Below are 22,020 nucleotides of genomic sequence, written 5' to 3' on the forward strand. Positions count from 1 at the left end.
GCTGACCATGATAATATCTTTGAAAAATATTGGAGTGCACGAGGTCAAATGACTTTATTGCCAAATGCCTGGCATTAGAAAACAACAACATAGGTTGATTTTTTTCTCGATTCATAGCATACTTACATGGTTCTAAGTTTTACAAGCCTTCAATGTAGTCACCAGCATTGCGTAGAACATGTTCCCAGTGATGGATCCTGTTGGCACCGCCTAATCCGTGATGATTGTTTGCGGAAAGATAGGAGTAGTACAGACCTCCTGTTGTAGATTTATATACTTCATACACTTTATATTTGTTTTTAATTAAATCATATTTTGATAAGAGATGAGCCGCAGTTTCTCTTTTCCCAAACCTCTCAATTATTTGCATTTTTATTTTGATACTTAGCAGAACACTTTTGACATGTATGAAAGATATTTTGTATATAAGTTATGAAGTACAGGCATTCGAATAACAGGACAAGAACTGCATGCTGCAGAAGTTCTTGGGACCATTTCTTTGAAAGTAGTGACTATTGTACAAGTTGAGAAAAACAGCTTCAAGAAACTTCCTATTGCTGACAGTAGTACTACGTAGGGGTAAAGGCTTGTAATGACACACTATTGAAAAAATAGGTACTGTATAAGGTATAGTACTACATATTTTTTTGTGCGAGATTGTGCGTATTTGCTTGGTTTCCGCACAAAACCAATCCGCAGAAAGTCTAAAATTCCATATTCAGTATTCCCAACCTAACACACATAACAATTTCCCTCTTCTTACCGCTTAAGTGACATATTCATTTTACTGCTTTAGGCTTTTAACATATTATTTTTAGGGGCGTTCAATATAGTAATGATTATAAATTGGAAACTTACCACTGCAATTTCACATAAATTGCACTGTTAATTATTGTTTTTAAATATTTGCAAAAATTAAGTAAACTCTACAACTCCACTGTATTCGCGATGCAAGTAACATTAAGAAAGCCGTGAAAAAATCAACAAGATTCCAGACTCATCATAGACTGGGGGAAAAAAAAGACAGATGTATATCACGGCCTGCTGGAGCATAGTAAACACAGAAAACATTTTAAAGCAACAATGTTGAAGATAGATATTTTTGTTTTGCAAATTTGCCGTCACTGAACAGAAACCAAGATGGAGATTTCATTGCAACTAATTGGTAAGGTATGGTATGGTATGGTATATTTCTCAATATACTTGGTCCTGCTGGCCCTTCACATTTCTGTATTCGATTGCAACTAATTAGAAATTCCTCTTTCAGGTATGTAATAAACGATCTTCGCACAAAATAATGTACGATATACGAGCGGTATGTTTTCTTTCAATTCTCGGAAATTAAAAAAGCTCAACTACGTTTCGCTTTTTCAAACTTTTCCTCGAACATGAAAACTTCAACATACCGCTCTTGTAACGCATATTACTATTCTGCAGCGAAGAAACAAAGAAAAGAGAGAGAGAAAGACAGTCGGATAACCCGTTGATTGGTTAATAAGTTGACAGATAATCGTGGTTCTGCTGTACTGCATAAGTGAGCAAAATAAAATAAACAGGGTGTCGAGATTAACATTCCTCTGCTGCACTGATGATGTTTATAACAACTATGTGACTACTGTTACAAAGAAGACACATACTGAGAAGCACTTCAGCTGTAAATAGACTTTATATCATTTTCAAAAGTACAGGTTAAATTAAATTCGGTGTATGAGATACAAAACATATATTTTCTTTACGATTTTTCAGTAGGTATACAAAACAACAAACAAGTAATTACATGGCGCTCTTCTGAAGCAGCTGGGCGAATCTGTTCGTGATGAGCAACGACACGTCAATGAAGCGATCAACGCAGTTGTTCAGGCACGTCTCGGTGCGGCTGTCCAGCTTGCTGCCAGGCTTGTCCATACATTTCTCCCAGCATATATCATTGAATTCGTGAATCTGAAACAAGGAACAAGAAAAGGCAGCTATTTAATTCTACATTTACAATCAGTGTAATTTTTTAGTGTTAGATGGTAGCCACATGTGTCCATCTCCCATTGACCACAAACTGGAATCGAGTGCAACATGCTACGATGGGTCTAACTCAATGATTCTGTGCAATGCCTTCCAAAAGGTCCCACATTAAGCACTACATTATTCATCATCTATATCAGACGTCTAAATAGGGCCTTCTTGGAGCACTTCCTCCTCTCACTTTTTTAATGTAAGAGCGGAACAAGATGCGGGAACAGTTCGTGTATCTCCGGATGACGTCATTGACTGTGACGTTTGATTAGACATCTGCAACCGCTACAGTGTTGGCTCCATCTCTAAGGAAAGAATGTCGTTATTACCGCATATGTGTGAAGAAATAAAAGCTTTCAGTTACCACTTTATTAATTTAAATTTTTTTACCTAATTTGAATCCAGACCAGTGTAACAAATATAGTGAAGAACTGCTGGACTTGAGAAAAGAAGTTGAGACCAGATTTAAGATTTAAATAGTTATAATTTAAAATAATTGTTTGTGAATTCTTAACATGTTTTTGCTGTTTTTAGTTACTGAAAACATTACGAAACATGTTATTTAACTATTATTGTAATGAATATATTAATATTGAAGTATAATAAGAATACGTACCTTAATAACCAACAAGTTTAATTATAATTTTATTATTATTGTTAATTGAATTTTATTTTATTAAACTCCCAGGTGGTGACAGGATTTTTTCTCGTTACCAAACTTTCAGAACGGCCCCAAGGTTCACTCAGCCTCCTATAAAATTGAGTACCGGGTCTTTCCCGGGGGGTAAAAGGCGGTCAGAGCGTGGTGCCAACCACACCACCTCATTCTAGTGCCGAGGTCATGGAAAGCATGGGGGTCTACCTCCATGCCCCCCCCCCCCAAGTGCCTTCATGGCATGTTACGGGGATACCTTTTTACCTTTTAAATATAGTATAAACTTAAAAAAAAAAAGATACCAGAAACCATTTACTAAAAATTAAGTATTGTTGTTTAGTCAACTGTCCGAAGACAGGTCTGAACCTCGCAAGTGATACCAATAAGGCACCACTTATTAGGCAACTGGCCAGGAGATAATAGAGTAGGGTACCCAGTTCCTTGTGCTTAAATAATTACATAAATGTATGGTTCTTCATGCTTCAGATGTCTTCTTTTTACTCATTAATATATAATTAGAAAATAAATTTGTTATTATTATTATTATTATTATTATTATTATTATTATTATTATTATTATTATTATTACTGCAAACTACTTAAGAAATGTTATTCCTTTCGAAAACAACCGTCTACTGTGACAGTACAACTCAAAAGTGCACCTTTGTGGCATTTCTCCCGCAACAGTTACAATTTAGTTCGCTCATGTTTGTGAAAGGAATCAGCAATCGGCTATCTTCGGGTATTGCGCTTATCTCTTCAGCTGACTACGCTATCTACACTTGCTCTCTATAACAACTTTTATGCGTTGGCCTTGAGACGCCTAATCTATATTATTAATTTCGCCTATTTATTTACATAAATCTTTAGAAACACCAAAACTGAAAACAGCTCTCTTTGCAGATGACCTTGCTGAACCGAAACAAAATGCAGTAGAGTCTCTATTATCCATGGCAATGAAGGAGTTGAACTGAATGGTTAATCGAAAAAAATCAGATAATCCGTACCATAAAAAAAATCTTCGTAAATTTTGTGAATACTTTGGTAATTTTCTCCATGGTCTTGTATTTAACACGCTGGGTAGTGGATCACAAGTTCACTAATTTAAGTCTCGTTGTCAAAGACGGGTTTTTAAGGGGCAAGGAAATTCCTTGTAATGGCAGTCTGTGGGAAGATAGGAATAGTAGAGGTCTCGTGTTGTAGATTTACATACTTTATACACTCCAGTCTCGTAGGCTATTCTGTTGCAGTTTCTCTTTCCCCAAACCACTCAATTATTTACACTTTTTTTCCCGATACTTAGCACAATAACATTTCTTTTTGAAGACTTTTATACAGAAGTTACACAGTACGACAATTCGAACAGTAGACCATACTGTGTAAGGGAAAAGACACACTCTCAAGAAAAAATAAAGTGCTAATACAATGTACAGTACTTCATACATTTCTGCAAAAAAAAAAAAAAAAAAAAAAAAAAAAAAAAAAAAAAAAAGCGAGAGAAAGACAGATGGATAATCCACCAATTGGTTAATAGGGTGGAGGATAATCGAGGTTCTACTGTATAGCAGACTCAAAGATCCTACGCAAAAAAAAAAACACTAAACTGCACAACTGGAATATAGATAATATTTTGTTGTTAGTCAACTGTCCAAAGGCAGGTCTGAACCTCACAAGTGATACAACAAGGCATCACTTATGAAGCAACTAAGCCAAGAGATGAGGGTTCCTTCCCACCTCCATTGCATACATCGTCAGCTATTGTGCTCCAACCACGAGAAAGTCTCTGCCGGATGAGACGAAGCGGGGTGATGCTGTGAATGAATGTTGATGTCATAAGATGTCATAAGGTCACACACGTGGGTACTCGTAACTCTATTGGCTAGCTCTCACAGCACAAACAATAACATTGATGCACACATATTGATACTACCCTAGTTACAAAATTAGATCACTGTTAATCTCCTGGTCTTTTAATCTCTCCATACAGGAAATAACAAATGCAGGAGAGCGCATGGTTTTTAAACTGGCGTTATAACGATAATATTATCTATCTACTTTGCTCCAATAGATGACGCAATAGTAAGCACATTCCTTTCACAGTTTATCTCCTGGTTGGAGAACAGTAGCTACATATTACACTAATCTGACTACAGATGTACCTATACAGTCTTCTTCAACCAATTACCATTATAGTAAAGATCCATGTCCCTTTTCTTATCTATTTAGCTAATAACTATAAAACAGACAAAAAAAAAGCTAACTTCCAACTCTTTGATGAAGGATGGAAAAGGGACATGAATCTTTACTATAATCCAGGGTGTAGTTGTGTCAGGGCAGGCAAGGATGCCACCCCGGTACTTTCTTCTGCAACCTGGGAGAGCTCTGCTTCTTTATTTTTACTTTTTTAAAATACTGTAACAATTATCTTACACGGGGACTGAAATATTGTTATGAACGACCTTCCAACTTTCGTATCATAACTTGAAATGATTAGTTAACCACTCATTTAAGAATGAGTTTCTCTCAGATCTTCAAATAAAGAGTGATGGCAAGAAATGGGCTGGACTTGTTGACAAGTCGGAGATACTTCCTGATCACCCCTGTAAAGAGACTGTAGCTGCCATAAGGATTGCCACAGGACACGACTGTCTGGCGGAGTATTTATATAAACTGGGTATTTTACCATCACCTCAGTGCGTCGTTTGTAATGAGGAAAATACTATTATGAATTGGGAAAATTTAAATGTTTGTAAAAAACTTTTAAATTTTAAATCTTGTATGGAGACTTTGTACTGGAATGCCAGAAACCAAATGATGTTGAATCAATCTGGTTGAACATTAAGTACACACATATGGTACAATTCTCTTACTTGTTTTTTACTCAACTTTGTATTTTATAAGTATAGATTAGTAGGCCTAGTAAACGGCAGTGTCATTACTAATAAATAACAACAACAAAACTTTTCGCACTATATTATTTACGACTACACTCCTGACTATAACAGTACTTGGTTGAAGAAGACAGACGATTCAAAATATTTAGATGTGATTTTCAAAAATAAACTGTCAATGTAATAAACATACAGGAATGGAGTGCACAAAAGTAACTAATCATATTAATATTCTCTTTACTGGAAGCAAGTAAAGAGATAGGTTTGGAATTAAATCCCGAAAAGACAAAGTATATGATTATGTCTCGTGACGAGAATATTGTACGAAATGGAAATGTAAAAATTGGAAATTTATCTTTTGAAGAGGTGGACAAGTTCAAATATCTTGGAGCAACAATAACAAATATAAATTATACTCGGGAGGAAATTAAACACAGAATAAATATGGGAAATGCCTGTTATTATTCGGTTGAGAAGATTTTATCGTCCAGTCTGCTGTCAAAAAATCTGAAACTTAGAATTTATAAAACAGTTATATTACCGGTTGTTCTTTATGGTTGTGAAAATTGGACTCTCACTTTGAGAGAGGAACATAGGTTAAGGGTGTTTGAGAATAAGGTGCTTAGGAAAATATTTGGGGCTAAAAGGGATGAAGTTACAGGAGAATGGAGAAAGTTACACAACGCAGAGCTGCACACATTATATTCTTCACCTGACATAATTAGGAACATTAAATCCAGACGTTTGAGATGGGCAGGGCATGTAGCACGTATGGGCGAATCCAGAAATGCATATAGTGTTAGTTGGGAGGCAGGAGGGAAAAAAACCTTTAGGGAGGCTGAGACGTAGATGGGAAGACAATATTAAAATGGATTTGAGGGAGGTGGGATATGACGATAGAGAATGGATTAATCTTGCTCAGGATAGGGACCAATGGCGGGCTTATGTGAGGGCGGCAATGAACCTCTGGGTTCCTTAAAAAGCCAGTACGTAAGTAAGTATTAACATTCTCAAGAGGCTCTCTAAAACAAAATGGAGCTGTTCAATAAAAACTCTATCAACTACAATATGTAGCCTACGTGAAACCTTTAATGTAGTGCAGTGAAGAAGTTCTCATCATATCTCCTTACAACTGAGGAATATTAGAGAAGATACAAAATCAAGCACCGAGAACTGTTACAGAAGAAGTAATAACTACTTCACTTGAAACCACGCATAAAGTAAAATAAACTAATTCCATAGGCGTAAACCTGAAGTTGCGACAATAAAGCATTTTACAATAATTGAAAGACTCCCTGAAACCAAGTGGACACATAGGAGTGTCATGTCTAGCAAGTTACACCCAAATAAGCTCCACTGAAGAAGTAGCTTAACTAATGAACAAGGAGCGGATTCCTATGTAATTAAATATTCTTTTTGCGTGTGATAAAACACAACTAACTAAGTTAAAAATTCCGAACATGAAGTTTAAAGTTTAAAACCCGAATTTTATTTCACATAAAAACACATATTTTCACCAAAAAAATATGTAAACACATATTTTCAGGAAATTTATTATAAACATATAAATCTTGGAGTTTTTTTACTTAAATAATTTTTTTACAAGACCTTTTAAATATTTTAAAACTAAATCAATTATATCACTCAGACGTAAGTTATCTTTTTTAAGAATTCTTGATTTCTTCGTGTTTCTAAGCGCTGTGTGGTGTATTCGTGATCCATTTTTGTAATAGTATCGCCTCAAGTTCTGAGAACTGCTAGGCAGCATATCAGTGTTATTATTAGAGAATAAATTAACATGGACAAGGAGGAGAGATCTTGCAACACATAATTAGCAATGTTTATTCTTGCTGAAGATGATTTCATTTCATGCTTTGTTTATGAAACACAACAGATAAGAGCTTGGGTATGAACGTTATTTAATTTAAATAAATCTCTCGCCTCTCTCTCATGTCTATCAAGTAAGGCAATACATCTTGTTGTGATTCCCTGTTATAGGGCTTCGTCAATCGATATCCTTCAAGATATACTGAAAGATAGTTGTTTAAAAAATGATTTGGCTTTCGTATTAGCAAAACTAAGCTTTTTGAGTGACACCATAAAAAAACTCGAAACATCCAAAAACCTGTTGTCTGAAACAAGGAGTTGCGTGCCGTGAAAATTAAACTAGACTCGCTACCAGGTTCAGAAGTACAAGTACTAAGGGACAAATTCCAGAATGTGTTTGGGAAAAACAGTGGATATAAAAAATGTGTAAAGTTGCTCAAGTATTGGAGGGTGTGCCTGTAGATGAAATTGACGGGTATGTGTTTGTGACATTCCTCTCTTTAAATATGCACATCTGACGTCCTGTGATGTGGAAAGATCGTTTTCACAGTGTAAGTCGTTCAGAGATAATCAGCATGCATTTGTGATGGGAGAATTTGGAGATGACCTTTGTTGTTCACTGCAGTTCTCGGCCAATTACAAGCACTCAACTGTGGTTGGTGACTAGCTACCTAATAACACTTTTTTTTAAAGCTAAGTAAGGTATTTTTGTCATATTTAAAAAATTTATTTTTTATTTTTAGCAAATATTTTCGTACTTTTTAGCACAAAAAATAAATATATTTAAATTTTTTAGCACACAAAAATCCGCTCCCTACTAATGAAACTATGAAACAATCATAACAGAGAAAACAGTAACCTCCCAAAGGGAAGCCATTGAACATGGCCAACATCAACTTAAATTTGGAACTGAATTAGAGCATCAATAAAAAGTCTGAAACTAATTCTATACCCATTTCTTAATTCATGTACGTACTTTAGAAACATCACACAACAGAAAGCTTGCAAGATGTTGCGCATATGATATTAAGCATAGGCTTAGTTGTAAATCAATAGTTACAAGAACATAACATAATGAATAGCAGTACTTTAACATATGTTATTAAGATACAGTTACGTCACATGTAACGAGCGTATTATAGTATGGTCGAGCAAAAAAGCAGATTTAAAGAACAGGAGATTCCTTCAATTGACCTGAAGGATGTGCTTGTTATTCAATTGGGAGAGTTCAGTTTGAAATCTAACAGTGTGTTGGTAGAAGAACAGCACTTATGTGTATGGGCAGCAATTTAATGTAATAATTCACAACATTTTTCTATGTTTGCCAAATTTTGAACAATTATACTGTGTGTAAATGACACAGCAGAACAATCGAAACCATTAGGAATTATTATTATTATTATTATTATTATTAATCACAAGATGATGATGCATCTGATGATGAAATGATGATGCACAAAGAAACCATGACTTCATGTCTGTAACTTGCCACTACAACAGCTAAGAACTTTGTAGCTCTTCTATAAGAGATTGAGTTGCGAGATAAGAAGTGTCAAGTTTATGCACTTGTTTCAACTTTTCTGCTTGTTGCAAACACTGTGAAGGCCTTGTTCTGCTAGAAAAAGTAGAAATAAAACAGTTGAGCAGGCATACTCAAGGTCTAAACTTAACATAAAAACCTACAGATGGAGGAAAGAAGACTTTTAATCACTTAAGAGAATAAAGACCTTTCTTCATAATACGAGCATTGGCTTAGTGTACTAGCGATGCTATCGATTTAAAAGAGTATGGCTTCCAACTCAGAAGATTCAACTTGAGTGAATGATAAATTCTGTAGCAGAAAGTAGCAATGTATGCATGCATTTCATTTTTCTACAATGAGTTAACATCATATTATAATAGCCAATTTTCTGTAGCTATACTTGTTTTCTTCCTTTTTACCTCTTGCGTTGGTTATTTAAAAAACAGTGCAGCTCTGAACTGATTTCTTGCATGAGCCACCACTGATGAATCTCCTGCTTTAAGTAAGAAATCCAGTCTAATTGCATTCGGTGAAAAGATAAAGATGCTCCAATTAATTTAGTTTTAGATCTGGTCGAGTTGAATGAGTGTGTTTGATTCCATAATTGACTGCTTTGATTCTTATTTTTAACAAATTATAAGTTTAATGTGTAATGGTGCAGCATTGATGGTAAGGAGAAATGCTCGTCAATTATTATTTGGAAATGTGCTAATCACAGACTCGAACTTTCAGTTTCCAATGCAGTGAAGTCAATTTCATGAGCTAATATGTTTAAAGCTTTTATTGATAAGTTGTAATATGTTTCAAACCATGCTTTCCCCAAAAACAGCAGGGAATTACAGATTTCTGCAAATTTTCTGGAGGAAGATCTATTGAAAGTTGAATGGATTGCATCTAGCTTCAGGTCTGTTCCAGCTGTATGGACGATCTATGAAACATCAGTAATACATGTTAAGGCAGCAAAAGAAGATTCAAGAAAAGAAAACAATGAAAAATGCGTTTTAATTGGCCTTCTGAATAAAATATCCAACACAAACTTAATTTTGAATCCCAGATTGATGTGCGATGCATTGTAGGAACTGAGTTGATCCAGACTTTGAAGAATCGAAATCTTGACCTAGGCTTTACCAACTACTGTACATTAATATTGCACAAAAAGCAATTCAGAAGCAAAATGTAAAAATTATGAGTAGTAGTTCGAACGATTCGCCATGTTGGAGGTCAAGGCATGCTTCTCGCTTCATTCACACGACTCCCAACGCAGCAGAGCAGGGGCGGCAACATTTCAAATAAAATATAGATCAGTATTATGGGAGAGGTTGGGTTCATATCACATCCCCGCATGCCACTCTCCACAGTGCACACTGGTGACACTGAAAATCCCATCATTCCCTTCCTCACATTACGTCACATTAAGGAAATATGGCGGTATTCTTCATTCACATACAATGAATTTCGTGTATAATTAGAGTAAGTATTTGGGACAGTTTGGGTGGACATACAGCTTTTCTAGTGACTACATCCAATTTCCACTACTTCGCACTATAAATCTTAGCGATTTTAAAGATATTTTAGGAATGTTTTCTAGTGGCGCATATATATTGAAGCTTTATCCTGGTCTGTAACAAAGTAGTGGGGTTTTCTATAGCACGCGACACTGGAGGTTTTTGGCAAAAAAAAAAAAACTGGAAAAATGGTCTAATTTTCTTAGGGAAGGTAGTTTGGAATGTGAAGAATTCGTATAGAACGTCAGTTGACTTGAAAACATATTAAAAAAAAGGGTAAAAATTGGAAAGAATTGATCGGTGTATATAAGTTAACCTAAAAGTGTTTATTGAACACGTGAAATAAAGATGCAGCTATAATACTTCAAAATACAACGAGAAACGCATATTTCACTTCACTCAGTACATGCAAGGCATACAAAGAGCCTAAACTAACGTAACCTAACCTGTCACAGATTCGTATATGAACGGCATACCAAAAACCTAAACTAGTCTAAGCTAATCTAACCTAATCTGTCACAGATCCCCGCACCGGAGAACTTAGAAAAATTCAAGTTGGAAGTTTCAGTACCTGTATAGAAAAGCCAAGTGGTGTAATGACGGATTGTCACTTCCGAACTAACTGTGCGGTTGCTTCGCCAAATCTTTACCAGTGGTTCCCAATTAGCTAGGCCTGCAAACTCGCTGTTTTTAAATAACCAAACCATTGAATGCAAGAAAGTGAAATCACGTGCTAAGTGCTCTATATTATTCGTAGTACAAAACTTAAAACAAATGGTGAAACTACGATATTTCCCCACACTACACAGGGAGAGAAAACGTACCGGTACTTCAATCATTAAAAACTTTTCAGATTCATCGGCCTCATGTCACACATATCCCCTCAACTAACCCACTAACCTTGTCACATAACTCGGCATCGTATCACTTAGCTGTCTCATCATTTCACCTCAAACGAAACACAAATTAGATGTCAATCCCGTGTGTGGTGCGGGGAGACATCGAAGAAATTCTCTCTCCTTTGTTCTGGTTCTTCTGTGGCCCCTGTGATGGCTGAGCGGTTAGATCTCCGGTCTGTCACGCACACGTCCCTGGTTCGAGTCCCGGTCAGGGCTGGGATTTTTCAAAATCCATAGTGCACTTGTGGTGGATTTCATTTTTTCACTTTATTGGGTTATTTTACGACGCTGTATCAACATCTCAGGTTATTTAGCGTCTGAATGAAATGGTGATAATGCCGGTGAAATGAGTCCAGGGTCCAGCACCGAAAGTTACCCAGCATTTGCTCGTATTGGGTTGAGGGAAAACCCTGGAAAAACCTCAACCAGGTAACTTGCCCCGAACAGGATTCGAACCCGGACCACCTGGTTTCGCGGCCACACGCGCTGACCACTACTCCACAGGTGTGGACACTTGTGGTGGACAAGATCGCGGATCCCAGTTGGGGTTTTTCTCCGGGTTCTCCCATTTTTCCCATATCTACATAATTTCGTCATTCCATAGCATTCCCCGATCGCCGGTTGGCAACTCACGAAAGGGGCTAGCCTAGGGACGAGGGGTTGCTTGCTCGAAACCTTGGTACGAAGTGAACCCTAGTGGAGTGTGGGTTTGGGAATGCGCCTAGATTGAGGATTAGCGCAAGAGATTATACAGGTCGCAGCCCTGGGCCATAGTGCCTCCCTTCCTAAATTCCATTCCATTATAGTTCTTCTATAGATTTACTTTTCTACCTATATCTTTGTACATACCTGTGCATTAAGTTGTGCTTTCTGTTTTTCGAGCATTAAAAAATCCTGCAATTCATGATCACCATCTTTAGCTCCCGAGGAACTGTCATCACTAGAATATGACATTTTTATCTTATTCCTAACACTTTAAATTTAAAATGGGGCAAAGCATACACACTATAGTCATACAACACAACTTATTTCCAAATTTAGTACAAATATAACTAGACCCACAAGCAATTACGGCAATTTTCGATTTTTCGAAGACTAGTAGACAGAGTAGCCAATATTATTCAATCCTTTTTGTAAAATAAGTATAGAGAATTTTTAATAATAATAGAAGTGAATTGTGCCCACTGCACAATGTGCATTGAATTATGTGTATTTTACAAATTCACTGATGGACATCAGCTGAATTTTTAAAACAAATCCTAATTTTGGGAAAAATTCTGGAGGTGATAGAGATAAATTTTTTTCTACCAATTGGCGACACTGTTGGAAACGCAAATGACTCAGTGTTGCCACTTGGTACGAACAGTACCATAGATGGTTCTGATAGTACAGTTGATTTCTTTTTTAAACACTTTGTCATAACTTGGTACACAATCTTTACCTTGTAAATAATAATAATCCGTCGCGCTACAGCCCACGAGGGGCCAAGACCGACCAGCCGGCTGCTGGCCTCACGGTCACATGCCGAAGCAGAGGTGGACGATCATCCAACCAGAATGGAGGTATCGTGTGGTTAGCACGAGTCCCCCCCCCCCCCAGCCGTTATAGCTGGTTTGCGTAACCGGATTTCGCTACCTATCGTAGCTCCTCAAGTGCATCACGATCCTGAGTGGGCATCGGTCCCATACACTGGCCGAAATTTCATAAGAAAATTTCTTCCCCCATGTGGACTCGAACCAGCGCGAATTCCGTAACGCGAGTCCCAGGCAGGAATATGTATACTTCTGCCATCCATTGAGATGTTTGAAAAAACATGCCCTAGAATCGGGTGTGTCAGTTGGTAGGTGCAACATTTCTTTAAGGGTGCTTTTAATAATTTTATTAGCGTTATCTAAAATAGTATTGGGTAAAATTTATGAAATTTGTATTGCTGATATAGGGATTTAGCAGGGTTTTTTTTTTTTTTAAACAGCAACAGCAGTAAAGTAAATCTAGTTTACATTGACAATATAGTAATTTAGCGGTTTCTGCACTATGTATCTTAGCGGATTTTTAAAAATCCGGTTGGCGACACTGCACCGTCTATAATGTCAAAAAAGAAAATAAATAAAAAAAACTTTATGTTCAGGTTACTGGTTCAGGCAAAGTTTTCCGACTCCAAATGTCTCGGCTTTTACAAATAATAAATACATATAGGGATTCTACGCTAGAGGTTGAACCAAATTTGAAGAAGAACAAGTGTGTCTTTTCACATTTTAAGAATGATGTCGAACTTGGGTAGAGTGCGAAGTTTGCTGTCCTTGTAAGTTTCAGAACATGATCTGTAGGCCTATTATGTTTTTCGTTCATTCAAAACTTTTACCAGTTATAATGTACTTTCATTTATTAAGGGAATAGCTGCATGGTTTGAGTGAGAGATACAGATATTACCCAGGCCCTAACCTTTGAACACGTTAAAATTACAGCTTGTTTAATGAATCAAGAATTAGGTACCATGTATACATATACTGTATGATCAACCTCACTGACAAATGCAAATGCCGGGTAATCTTTTGGCGAATCCTCGGACCTCACCTCATCTCACTACATCTTGCCAAAATATTGTAAAAAATTGCACAAAATTGTAAAATTGTAGAAAATTGTAATTGTAAAATTTTGACTTGTTCCACATCTTAAAGCTTCATTGCTCATGTTTTCTATGGAAGAAAATAAATGAATGAATGACAACAATTATCTTAAAATACTAAAAAGGGCAGTTTTGCCTACGTTCGTGGATTGCGCATCATCATGCTTACTAAAAGGCACTTTTCAGTGTCACTCATTTATTTTGTGTGCACAAGGTTGGAATTTTGGAGTAAGAGGAAAAGGAAGGAATTCGTGTTCTGAAATTTATCATTGTAATTTTGTTTCAACATTTAGTCGAAATTTCGTCGAATCTTCGGTCCTGCTGCGCACAGCACACGACAGAAAAAACTTAAATAATTGAAAATAACCTCAAAATTGTAGCATCTAAGAGACATAAGGTAAACACAACGAAAGGTGTAAATTCACCCAACCTGCCCCCAAATACCTTCGTTTCTTATATATCTGACGAATCATTTTCACAGGCAATAATCCAATGAAATTTCATTTACAATTTCAAATAATCTTCGACTTACTTACTTACTTACAAATGGCTTTTAAGGAACCCGAAGGTTCATTGCCGCCCTCACATAAGCCCGCCATTGGTCCCTATCCTGTGCAAGATTAAGCCAGTCTCTATCATCATACCCCACCTCCCTCAAATCCATTTTAATATTATCCTCCCATCTACGTCTCGGCCTCCCTAAAGGTCTTTTTCCCTCCGGTCTCCCAACTAACACTCTATATGCATTTCTGGATTCGCCCATACGTGCTACATGCCCTGCCCATCTCAAACGTCTGGATTTCAAGTTCCTAATTATGTCAGGTGAAGAATACAATGCGTGCAGTTCTGTGTTGTGTAACTTTCTCCATTCTCCTGTAACTTCATCCCGCTTAGCCCCAAATATTTTCCTAAGCACCTTATTCTCAAACACCCTTAACCTATGTTCCTCTCTCAGAGTGAGAGTCCAAGTTTCACAGCCATATAGAAGAACCGGTAATATAACTGTTTTATAAATTCTAACTTTCAGATTTTTGGACAGCAGACTGGATGATAAGAGCTTCTCAACCGAATAATAACACGCATTTCCCATATTTATTCTGCGTTTAATTTCCTCCCGAGTGTCATTTATATTTGTTACTGTTGCTCCAAGATATTTGAATTTTTCCACCTCTTCGAAGGATAAATCTCCAATATTTATATTTCCATTTCGTACAATATTCCCGTCACGAGACATAATCATATACTTTGTCTTTTCGGGATTTACTTCCAAACCGATCGCTTTACTTGCTTCAAGTAAAATTTCCGTGTTTTCCCTAACCGTTTGTGTATTTTCTCCTAACATATTCACGTCATCTGCATAGACAAGAAGCTGATGTAGCCCGTTCAATTCCAAACCCTGCCTGTTATCCTGAACTTTCCTAATGGCATATTCTAAAGCGAAGTTAAAAAGTAAAGGTGATAGTGCATCTCCCTGCTTTAGCCCGCAGTGAATTGGAAAAGCATCAGATAGAAACTGACCTATACGGACTCTGCTGTATGTTTCACTGAGACACATTTTAATTAATCGAACTAGTTTCTTGGGAATACCAAATTCAATAAGAATATCATATAATACTTCCCTCTTAACCGAGTCATATGCCTTTTTGAAATCTATGAATAACTGATGTACTGTACCCTTATACTCCCATTTTTTCTCCATTATCTGCCGAATACAAAAAATCTGATCAATAGTCGATCTATTACGCCGAAAACCGCACTGATGATCCCCAATAATTTCATCTACGTACGGAGTTAATCTCCTCAGAAGAATATTGGACAAAATTTTGTACGACGTCAACAAAAGTGATATTCCTCGAAAGTTACCACAGTTGGTTTTGTCCCCCTTTTTAAAAATAGGTACAATTATGGACTCCTTCCATTGTTCTGGTACAATTTCCTTTTCCCAAATAGCAAGTACAAGTTTATAAATTTCGCTATATAATGCACTTCCACCCTCTTGTATTAATTCTGCTGGAATTTGATCGATACCTGGAGACTTGTACTTTTTCAGATTTTCTATCGCAATTTCGACTTCTGAAAGCGTGGGTTCGGGTATAAATGGCTCAGCAGTTTGTATTTCAATATCGTCCCGATCATTTCTATTTGGCCTATGAACATTTAGTAGTTGCGCAAAATAGTTTTTCCATCTGTTTAGGATTGATGGAGAGTCTGCAAGCAAGTCACCATTCTCATCCTTGATCACGTTTACCCTTGACTGATATCCGTTCTTAAATTCCTTTATACCCTTATATAAATCTCGAATGTTTTTATTCTTACTATTTGTTTCTACCTCATTCAGTTTTTCCTTCAAGTAACCTCTCTTTTTATTCCTAAGTGTACGACTTGCTTCCCGTCTTTCATTGAAATAATTATCTCTCTTCTCCTCAACTGGATCCTGTAAGAATTTCAATTTTGCCTGTTTCCTTCTTTCTACTGCCATGCAACAATCTTCATCAAACCACGGTTTCTTTTTCTTAGTTTCATAATAACCTATGCTCTGCTCAGCTGCAATTTTGATACTATCTCTGATATTTTCCCACACGCTATTAACATCTAATTCTTTCTCAACTTCGTCGGAACTTTCTAAAGTGGCAAACCTATTCGAAATTTCGACCTGATAATTTTGCTTAGCTTCCTCGTCCTTTAATTTCAAAATATTGAATTTAGTAATATTAACTTGTTGCTCTACTCGCTTGGCTACTGATAATCTTTCTCTTAATTCTCCAATCACCAAATAATGGTCAGAATTACAGTCTGCACCCCTGAAAGTTCGAATATCTACTATACTAGTATGTCTCCGTTTATCTATCAAGATGTGATCTATTTGGTTGTGTGTCAATCCATCTGGAGAAGTCCAAGTATATTTATGTATATCCTTATGGGGGAATGTTGTACTTTTGACAATTAAATTTTTCGATGTGGCAAAGTTGACTAATCTAACTCCATTGTCACTACTAATTGCGTGTAGGCTCTCTTTTCCAATAGTTGGTCTAAAAATATCCTCCCGTCCTACTTTAGCGTTGAAATCCCCCAATAAAATTTTCATGTGATACCTAGGGAACTGATCAAAAGTATGTTCCAATTCGTCATAGAAGCTATCCTTTATATAGTCGTCTTTCTCTTCTGTAGGGGCGTGAGCATTTATAACTATGATGTCGCACCATCTACCCTTAAGTACTAAATATGATAACCTGTCACTGATAAATTCGACCTTTTTTACTGCTGATTTTATTCTTTTATGTACAAAGAATCCTGTTCCTAATTGGTGATTATTGTTTCCTTCCCCATAATACAACAAGTAATCTCCTATTTGTGATATGCCAAAATAATCTTCGACTTCTGATATATAATCATGACTGCAGATTAAAGCGCTTTAGGTTGTATTATTGGTCAAAGGAGGGGGGGGGGCCTTTAGCAGTTTGCTGATAGTCATAATTATTTAGGCCTCTCTGAAGTCGATATGGTAATTCTATACAATGCATCAACCAAGCAACAACAGATGCTAATGGTGCCCGGAACCTTTATTGTGAGAAGATAGCAGCCTGATTGATGCATCATGCAGAATTACCATCGAAGTTTTACTCAATATTCACTAATCCTTGTTACGACTGACTGCTTCATTTCATAGGTGTGTAGATGAAGCTGTGCAGTGCTTGGAGCATAATATTGACACACTAGAAATGCTTCCTCCAAACCTCAAAAGCAGACTTCTTGCAGTTGCCTGCAAGCGAGGCAGTGTGAGCAGCGATGTTCTGGAGTGTTTACTGCATAAGAACGTGAAGATACTGGATCTGAGCGAGTGCAATGTCAGTGACGACTCAATACGTTTAATACATAAGTGCAGATATTTAGAGAAGCTGGATCTGAACCCAGGACGAAACCAAACAAGAGACATTACTTCTGCAGGTAATACAATTCGTGCTGCGGAGTAGGTAGGCTAGTATCCCTTGAAGATGACTAAGCATAGTTGAATTTTAACGCAGGCGAGAAGTCGTAATTTTTCTTCTTCGAAAAAACCCAAACAGGAATGGAACCCAGGCCCGAGTGCAGTTCTGCTGACTGGCTACACTGGTGGCACTGCTGTTGCTCGTGCACAGCATGCTGGTCACATGAGTAACGTTCACCTCTTATACTGCTTAAATGTTTCTGTGTCTTGTGTATCATTCTCAGTACAAATGACAGCCTTCTAAAACATTGCCATAAATGAAATGCATGGCTGCTAGTTCGTCATTTGAGACACCGCCTCAACACTTAATAACATAAAGTCAGTGAACAACTGAAAAACTCCAATGTGCTTATTTGTGGGAGTTACTTACTTCTTACTACATGCATCAAGAGTAGAGCCATAGCACAGTGTCCGTTGCCATTCTTTTACACATAGTAGCCATCTTATATTTATATCTGGTAGCTTAACCGAACAGTCAAAGAGAATGTGTTGTAGAGTTCATCCTGGCTGTAGGTGGAGTTAAATTGAGTTTAACATCATGACCTATACACTTTCAAGGAGAGGACACGCTCTGTATATCACCGAATTAAATAAGATTTTGTGACATGAAAGTACAAGACGTACTGTTTAAAGTCATACCTGGTATGAGTGGCCAATGACCCCTCGTTTTGGAAATATTGGCTATTGTTTGTGACATACTTCCGTTAGGTGTCTAATAGAAAAACATTAGAGTGTGTAACGGTGTAGCTCATATGGTTGGATGCTGAGTTGTCATCCAGGCAACCTGAGTTCGAATCCTAATGCCTTCTCATTTTTTGAAGCTTGATAGGCCTATTATTATTATTTCTTTTTTTTATTCACTTTCAGTTGTCAGCTCCTATATTCAAAGCCATGTTGAAATATGCGTGGTATGCATCAAAATTAATAAACGAACGAGAAGTGTTTGTGAATGTGAAGGATGTCTGTTTCGCAGCAGAAGTGCGGAAAAATGTGTGTGACTGTGGACAACCTTCTTTCATTTGCTGTGCATGGTGCAGGAAATAGGTATGTTTTGTGTGTTTTTATAACATTTATCATAATGAATCGGGTACAAAATGAAGTGGAATAGCTGCTACAGAAATAGAGCAGACACCAGTGACACATCTTACCTGCCTACATGAGCAATATTTCTTTGTTTATCATTTACAATACAATGTTAATTATAATTTGTTTGAAACATGATGAAGCATTCAATACATTGAGAAATATGATATATGTAAATAGATAACTGTGATCACAATATTTATCATTATTAAAAGAAAAAAATATATAGGACCAGTTAAGATTCGAACTTAGGTTGTCTGAATAACAACTCAGCATCCAACCATATGGGCTACGCTTTTACATAGTCTAATGCTTCCCTATTAAGCACCTAACGGAAGTATGTCGTCACAAACAATAGCCAATATTTTCAAAACGAGGAGTCATTGGCCACCCATACCAAGTATGACTTTAAACAGTACGTCTTGTACTTTCATGTCACACAATCTTATTCCATTCGGTGATATACAGAGCGTGTCCTCTCCTTGTTAGTTATATATTTTAACACATTTGTGCATTAGTGTCAGATGTAATTACAACAAATAGCCTATTGATTAGCTCTTGAGATCTTGCTGGACAACCTGTCAATTAAAAAATTATGCATTTCCGTACTTGTATTTTGTACTTTTTCTTTCAACTTATTAGGAATCTGTTCCTGAAGTTTTTTCCTCCGTTTTTAAACACACTGTGTGTGCACATGCTGATACTGTTCGGAATTCCATTGCTGTGGAAGTATTGTTATCTTCGTGTGTAAATTTACTTGCAACTTTCTCAGGTAGTGATAGGTATAGAGAATCCGTGAGCAGAATTAAAATTAATGTTGACTAGGCTCTATGGCTTAAAAGAATATTGTTAAACCAGTGCTTGTTTCTGTTTCTGTTCATTTGCAGCCCTCCTGGATCTCTTCCCCGCAATTCCCTACCTATCAAACCTGTACCTGCGTCGCTGCACAGCTGTGACAGACCAAGTAACGGCTTCCATCGCCAGCAGCTGCCCTGCCCTCACGGAGCTCGATGTCGGTGGGTGTGTGGCACTTACTGACGAATCCCTCAAGATGCTAAGCAATCTCAAGAACCTTTGTTCGCTAAATATATCGCACTCTCAGGTAAACAGAAACCTCTTTGATGATAAATGGTTTAAATGTTGGTGAAACCAGAAATAGTCTAAAGATAAAACCCCAGCCATTGCTAAGACCACAGCATCGATTCAAAGAGAACAGTTCTATTCTTGATAGTTCTCTGAGATTTTGTGGTTGGTGTGCACATTGGGCTTTTTCAAACATTTCAGTACCTCTGCAATTCTCATTCCATCATGGCTACCAACTGCACATTAAGTAGAGAATGACATTTTATGTTCAGTACTGTACATTTGTCTTGGATGCTTTTGTCAACCAATTGCAGGCATTTGGCTTCATGAGGGATGTGATGAATAGGCCTCCCAATGCAATGTAGGCTGTCACTGCAGTTTACCATGTTATCAGAGTGGATAACACGTGACAGAAAAGAAATTTTACATACACAGCTGATTAAGATGGATGTGTTGGGAATGGTAATTCCACTTTCTTTTCAAACATCAACAGGCAAGTGACGAGGGTATCCTGGCCCTAGTGCAGGGAGACTGTGGGAAGTCCCTGGAAGAGCTGCATCTCGAGAACTGCTTGCATGTGACAGACTTCGCGATAGAGGCCATTGTTCTCCACTGCAACAACTTGAAGATCCTCATCTTTGATGGATGTCCTGTCTCAGGTAACTGTTTCAAATACAAGAAACCTGGATTTTACGTCTACTTAAAATGAATGAATCACCAAGGAAATATAACATTACATAGGTTTTGATGTTACACACATTCAGTATATTAACACGATATAGAAATATAAACATTTTAACTTAGTAAAATACTGATTTACTAACTAAGTAAAAAGAGGAGGGAGGGATTATATTTACTCAAGCTTGGTAAATAATACTTACAATCTAATTTACTTCATCCACATGTCCATTAAGCTATGTTGTATTTTTGCTTCCTGATAAACCTGTACAGAGTTCCTATGCAGACCGGTCCCACTCGACCTAACAAAACCTATTGGCATACAGACAGGCACTCCTCACTACCGCCATTAAGCCAACAGAACACTGCATAGGAACTCTCTGTATACCACATCAAATCTCGTGAGGTATATCGTTGCATTGTTGATGATTCACCATTCCTTCCTTCCTCCTCCCCTTCTTCAGATGCTGCCTTTCCTTCTAAGATTTGTTCTATGGGCTGAACTTCACATGTTACAATTACATCATCACATTACTGCAATATACCTCTGAGGGAACAGAGCAGTGCAAGAAATGCTAGAGCCATTAAAGTCCTGAACATTAGCTGCACTCTCTACTCTGACTAAGTTTGGCAAGGAGATTATTCTATTGTGATGAAGCTGAAGTGAGAGGATCTCTAAGATGGAATTCGCTGCCCTGACAGTAAAAGGTCAGGGGTTCAGTCTGCAGACAGTTGACAGTATTAGTGTTACATCATGTTTCTTTTTTTTCCCCCCCCCCCCAGTTGTTTTATATCCAATGTATGTTCACAGATGCAAGCAGAATTGCATTGGAAACTCTATTGGCCAAGTCGAAAGTGAAACATCTGTCTTGGAGCATCTACTGAACAAATTGGAAAACAAAATTGTTGGTGGTGTACGATTCAATTATTTATCCACTTCTTTGTATTACATAATACTTTTGTAAATAAAGGCTCTACATACAGTAATATAACAATCTCACAAAGCATTTACTTAATATAAATCCGCATTAACATACTAGGAATGCACATTCAAGCACGCTTGGCTGCAGGTGGCGTCTGCTTCAGCTGCAGGATGATGGACCGCATCCTGGACACGTCCTTGCTAGTCTTGCTGGACTTGGGGTTGAAGTCGCACAGCTTTGCAATCCGTTCCCATTCAGTTCCGGGTTCGATTTCATCAGCCTCTGCCACGAACTGTTTCTCAGCATTTCTGACATAAGAAAACATAAGGAAATTCA

At 37.2% G+C, this 22,020-nt stretch overlaps 3 protein-coding genes across 13 annotated transcripts in view; 1 reads left to right on the plus strand and 2 right to left on the minus strand.

The window, feature by feature from the left end:
* Nucleotides 1–1,647: 1,647 nt before the first annotated feature.
* Nucleotides 1,648–12,423, minus strand: LOC138710098 (mitochondrial import inner membrane translocase subunit Tim8-like). The gene is made up of 2 exons (XM_069840721.1): nucleotides 12,156–12,423; nucleotides 1,648–1,941 (listed from the first exon to the last, which is right to left on the minus strand). Exons 1-2 carry the CDS (start codon nucleotides 12,258–12,260, stop codon nucleotides 1,774–1,776), a joined length of 273 nt encoding a protein of 90 aa, XP_069696822.1. The 5' UTR covers nucleotides 12,261–12,423; the 3' UTR covers nucleotides 1,648–1,773.
* Nucleotides 12,424–13,405: 982 nt separating this feature from the next.
* Nucleotides 13,406–21,756, plus strand: LOC138710099 (protein AMN1 homolog). Its single transcript, XM_069840722.1, has 5 exons — nucleotides 13,406–13,608; nucleotides 17,600–17,877; nucleotides 19,888–20,102; nucleotides 20,577–20,742; nucleotides 21,573–21,756. The coding sequence occupies exons 1-5, from the start codon at nucleotides 13,568–13,570 to the stop codon at nucleotides 21,644–21,646; spliced, it is 774 nt and encodes a 257-aa protein (XP_069696823.1). The 5' UTR covers nucleotides 13,406–13,567; the 3' UTR covers nucleotides 21,647–21,756.
* The window catches only part of LOC138710100 (clathrin light chain-like), a 30,258-nt gene continuing 29,914 nt past the window's right edge, over nucleotides 21,677–22,020 (minus strand). For all 11 annotated transcript variants that reach the window (XM_069840733.1, XM_069840731.1, XM_069840727.1 and 8 more), the window contains one exon: nucleotides 21,677–21,992. In XM_069840733.1, the coding sequence (XP_069696834.1) occupies nucleotides 21,812–21,992 (181 nt within the window). In that variant the 3' untranslated portion in view covers nucleotides 21,677–21,811. The remainder of the gene's footprint in view (nucleotides 21,993–22,020) is intronic.

Source organism: Periplaneta americana, chromosome 12 (genome assembly GCF_040183065.1).
Source record: "Periplaneta americana isolate PAMFEO1 chromosome 12, P.americana_PAMFEO1_priV1, whole genome shotgun sequence".
Classification (NCBI taxonomy): domain Eukaryota; kingdom Metazoa; phylum Arthropoda; class Insecta; order Blattodea; family Blattidae; genus Periplaneta; species Periplaneta americana.

What these genes read in the sequence shown, in the direction of transcription:
- LOC138710098 (XM_069840721.1), bottom strand. Translation starts at nt 12,260, where the DNA reads ATGTCATATTCTAGTGATGACAGTTCCTCGGGAGCTAAAGATGGTGAT. An exon ending in AAGCACAACTTAATGCACAG is followed by an intron (nt 1,942 to 12,155) that starts GTATGTACAAAG and finishes TCCTTGTTTCAG; the next exon opens with ATTCACGAATTCAATGATAT.
- LOC138710099 (XM_069840722.1), top strand. Translation starts at nt 13,568, where the DNA reads ATGATGTCGAACTTGGGTAGAGTGCGAAGTTTGCTGTCCTT. An exon ending in GTGCGAAGTTTGCTGTCCTT is followed by an intron (nt 13,609 to 17,599) that starts GTAAGTTTCAGA and finishes TTCATTTCATAG; the next exon opens with GTGTGTAGATGAAGCTGTGC. An exon ending in TAAATATATCGCACTCTCAG is followed by an intron (nt 20,103 to 20,576) that starts GTAAACAGAAAC and finishes AAACATCAACAG; the next exon opens with GCAAGTGACGAGGGTATCCT.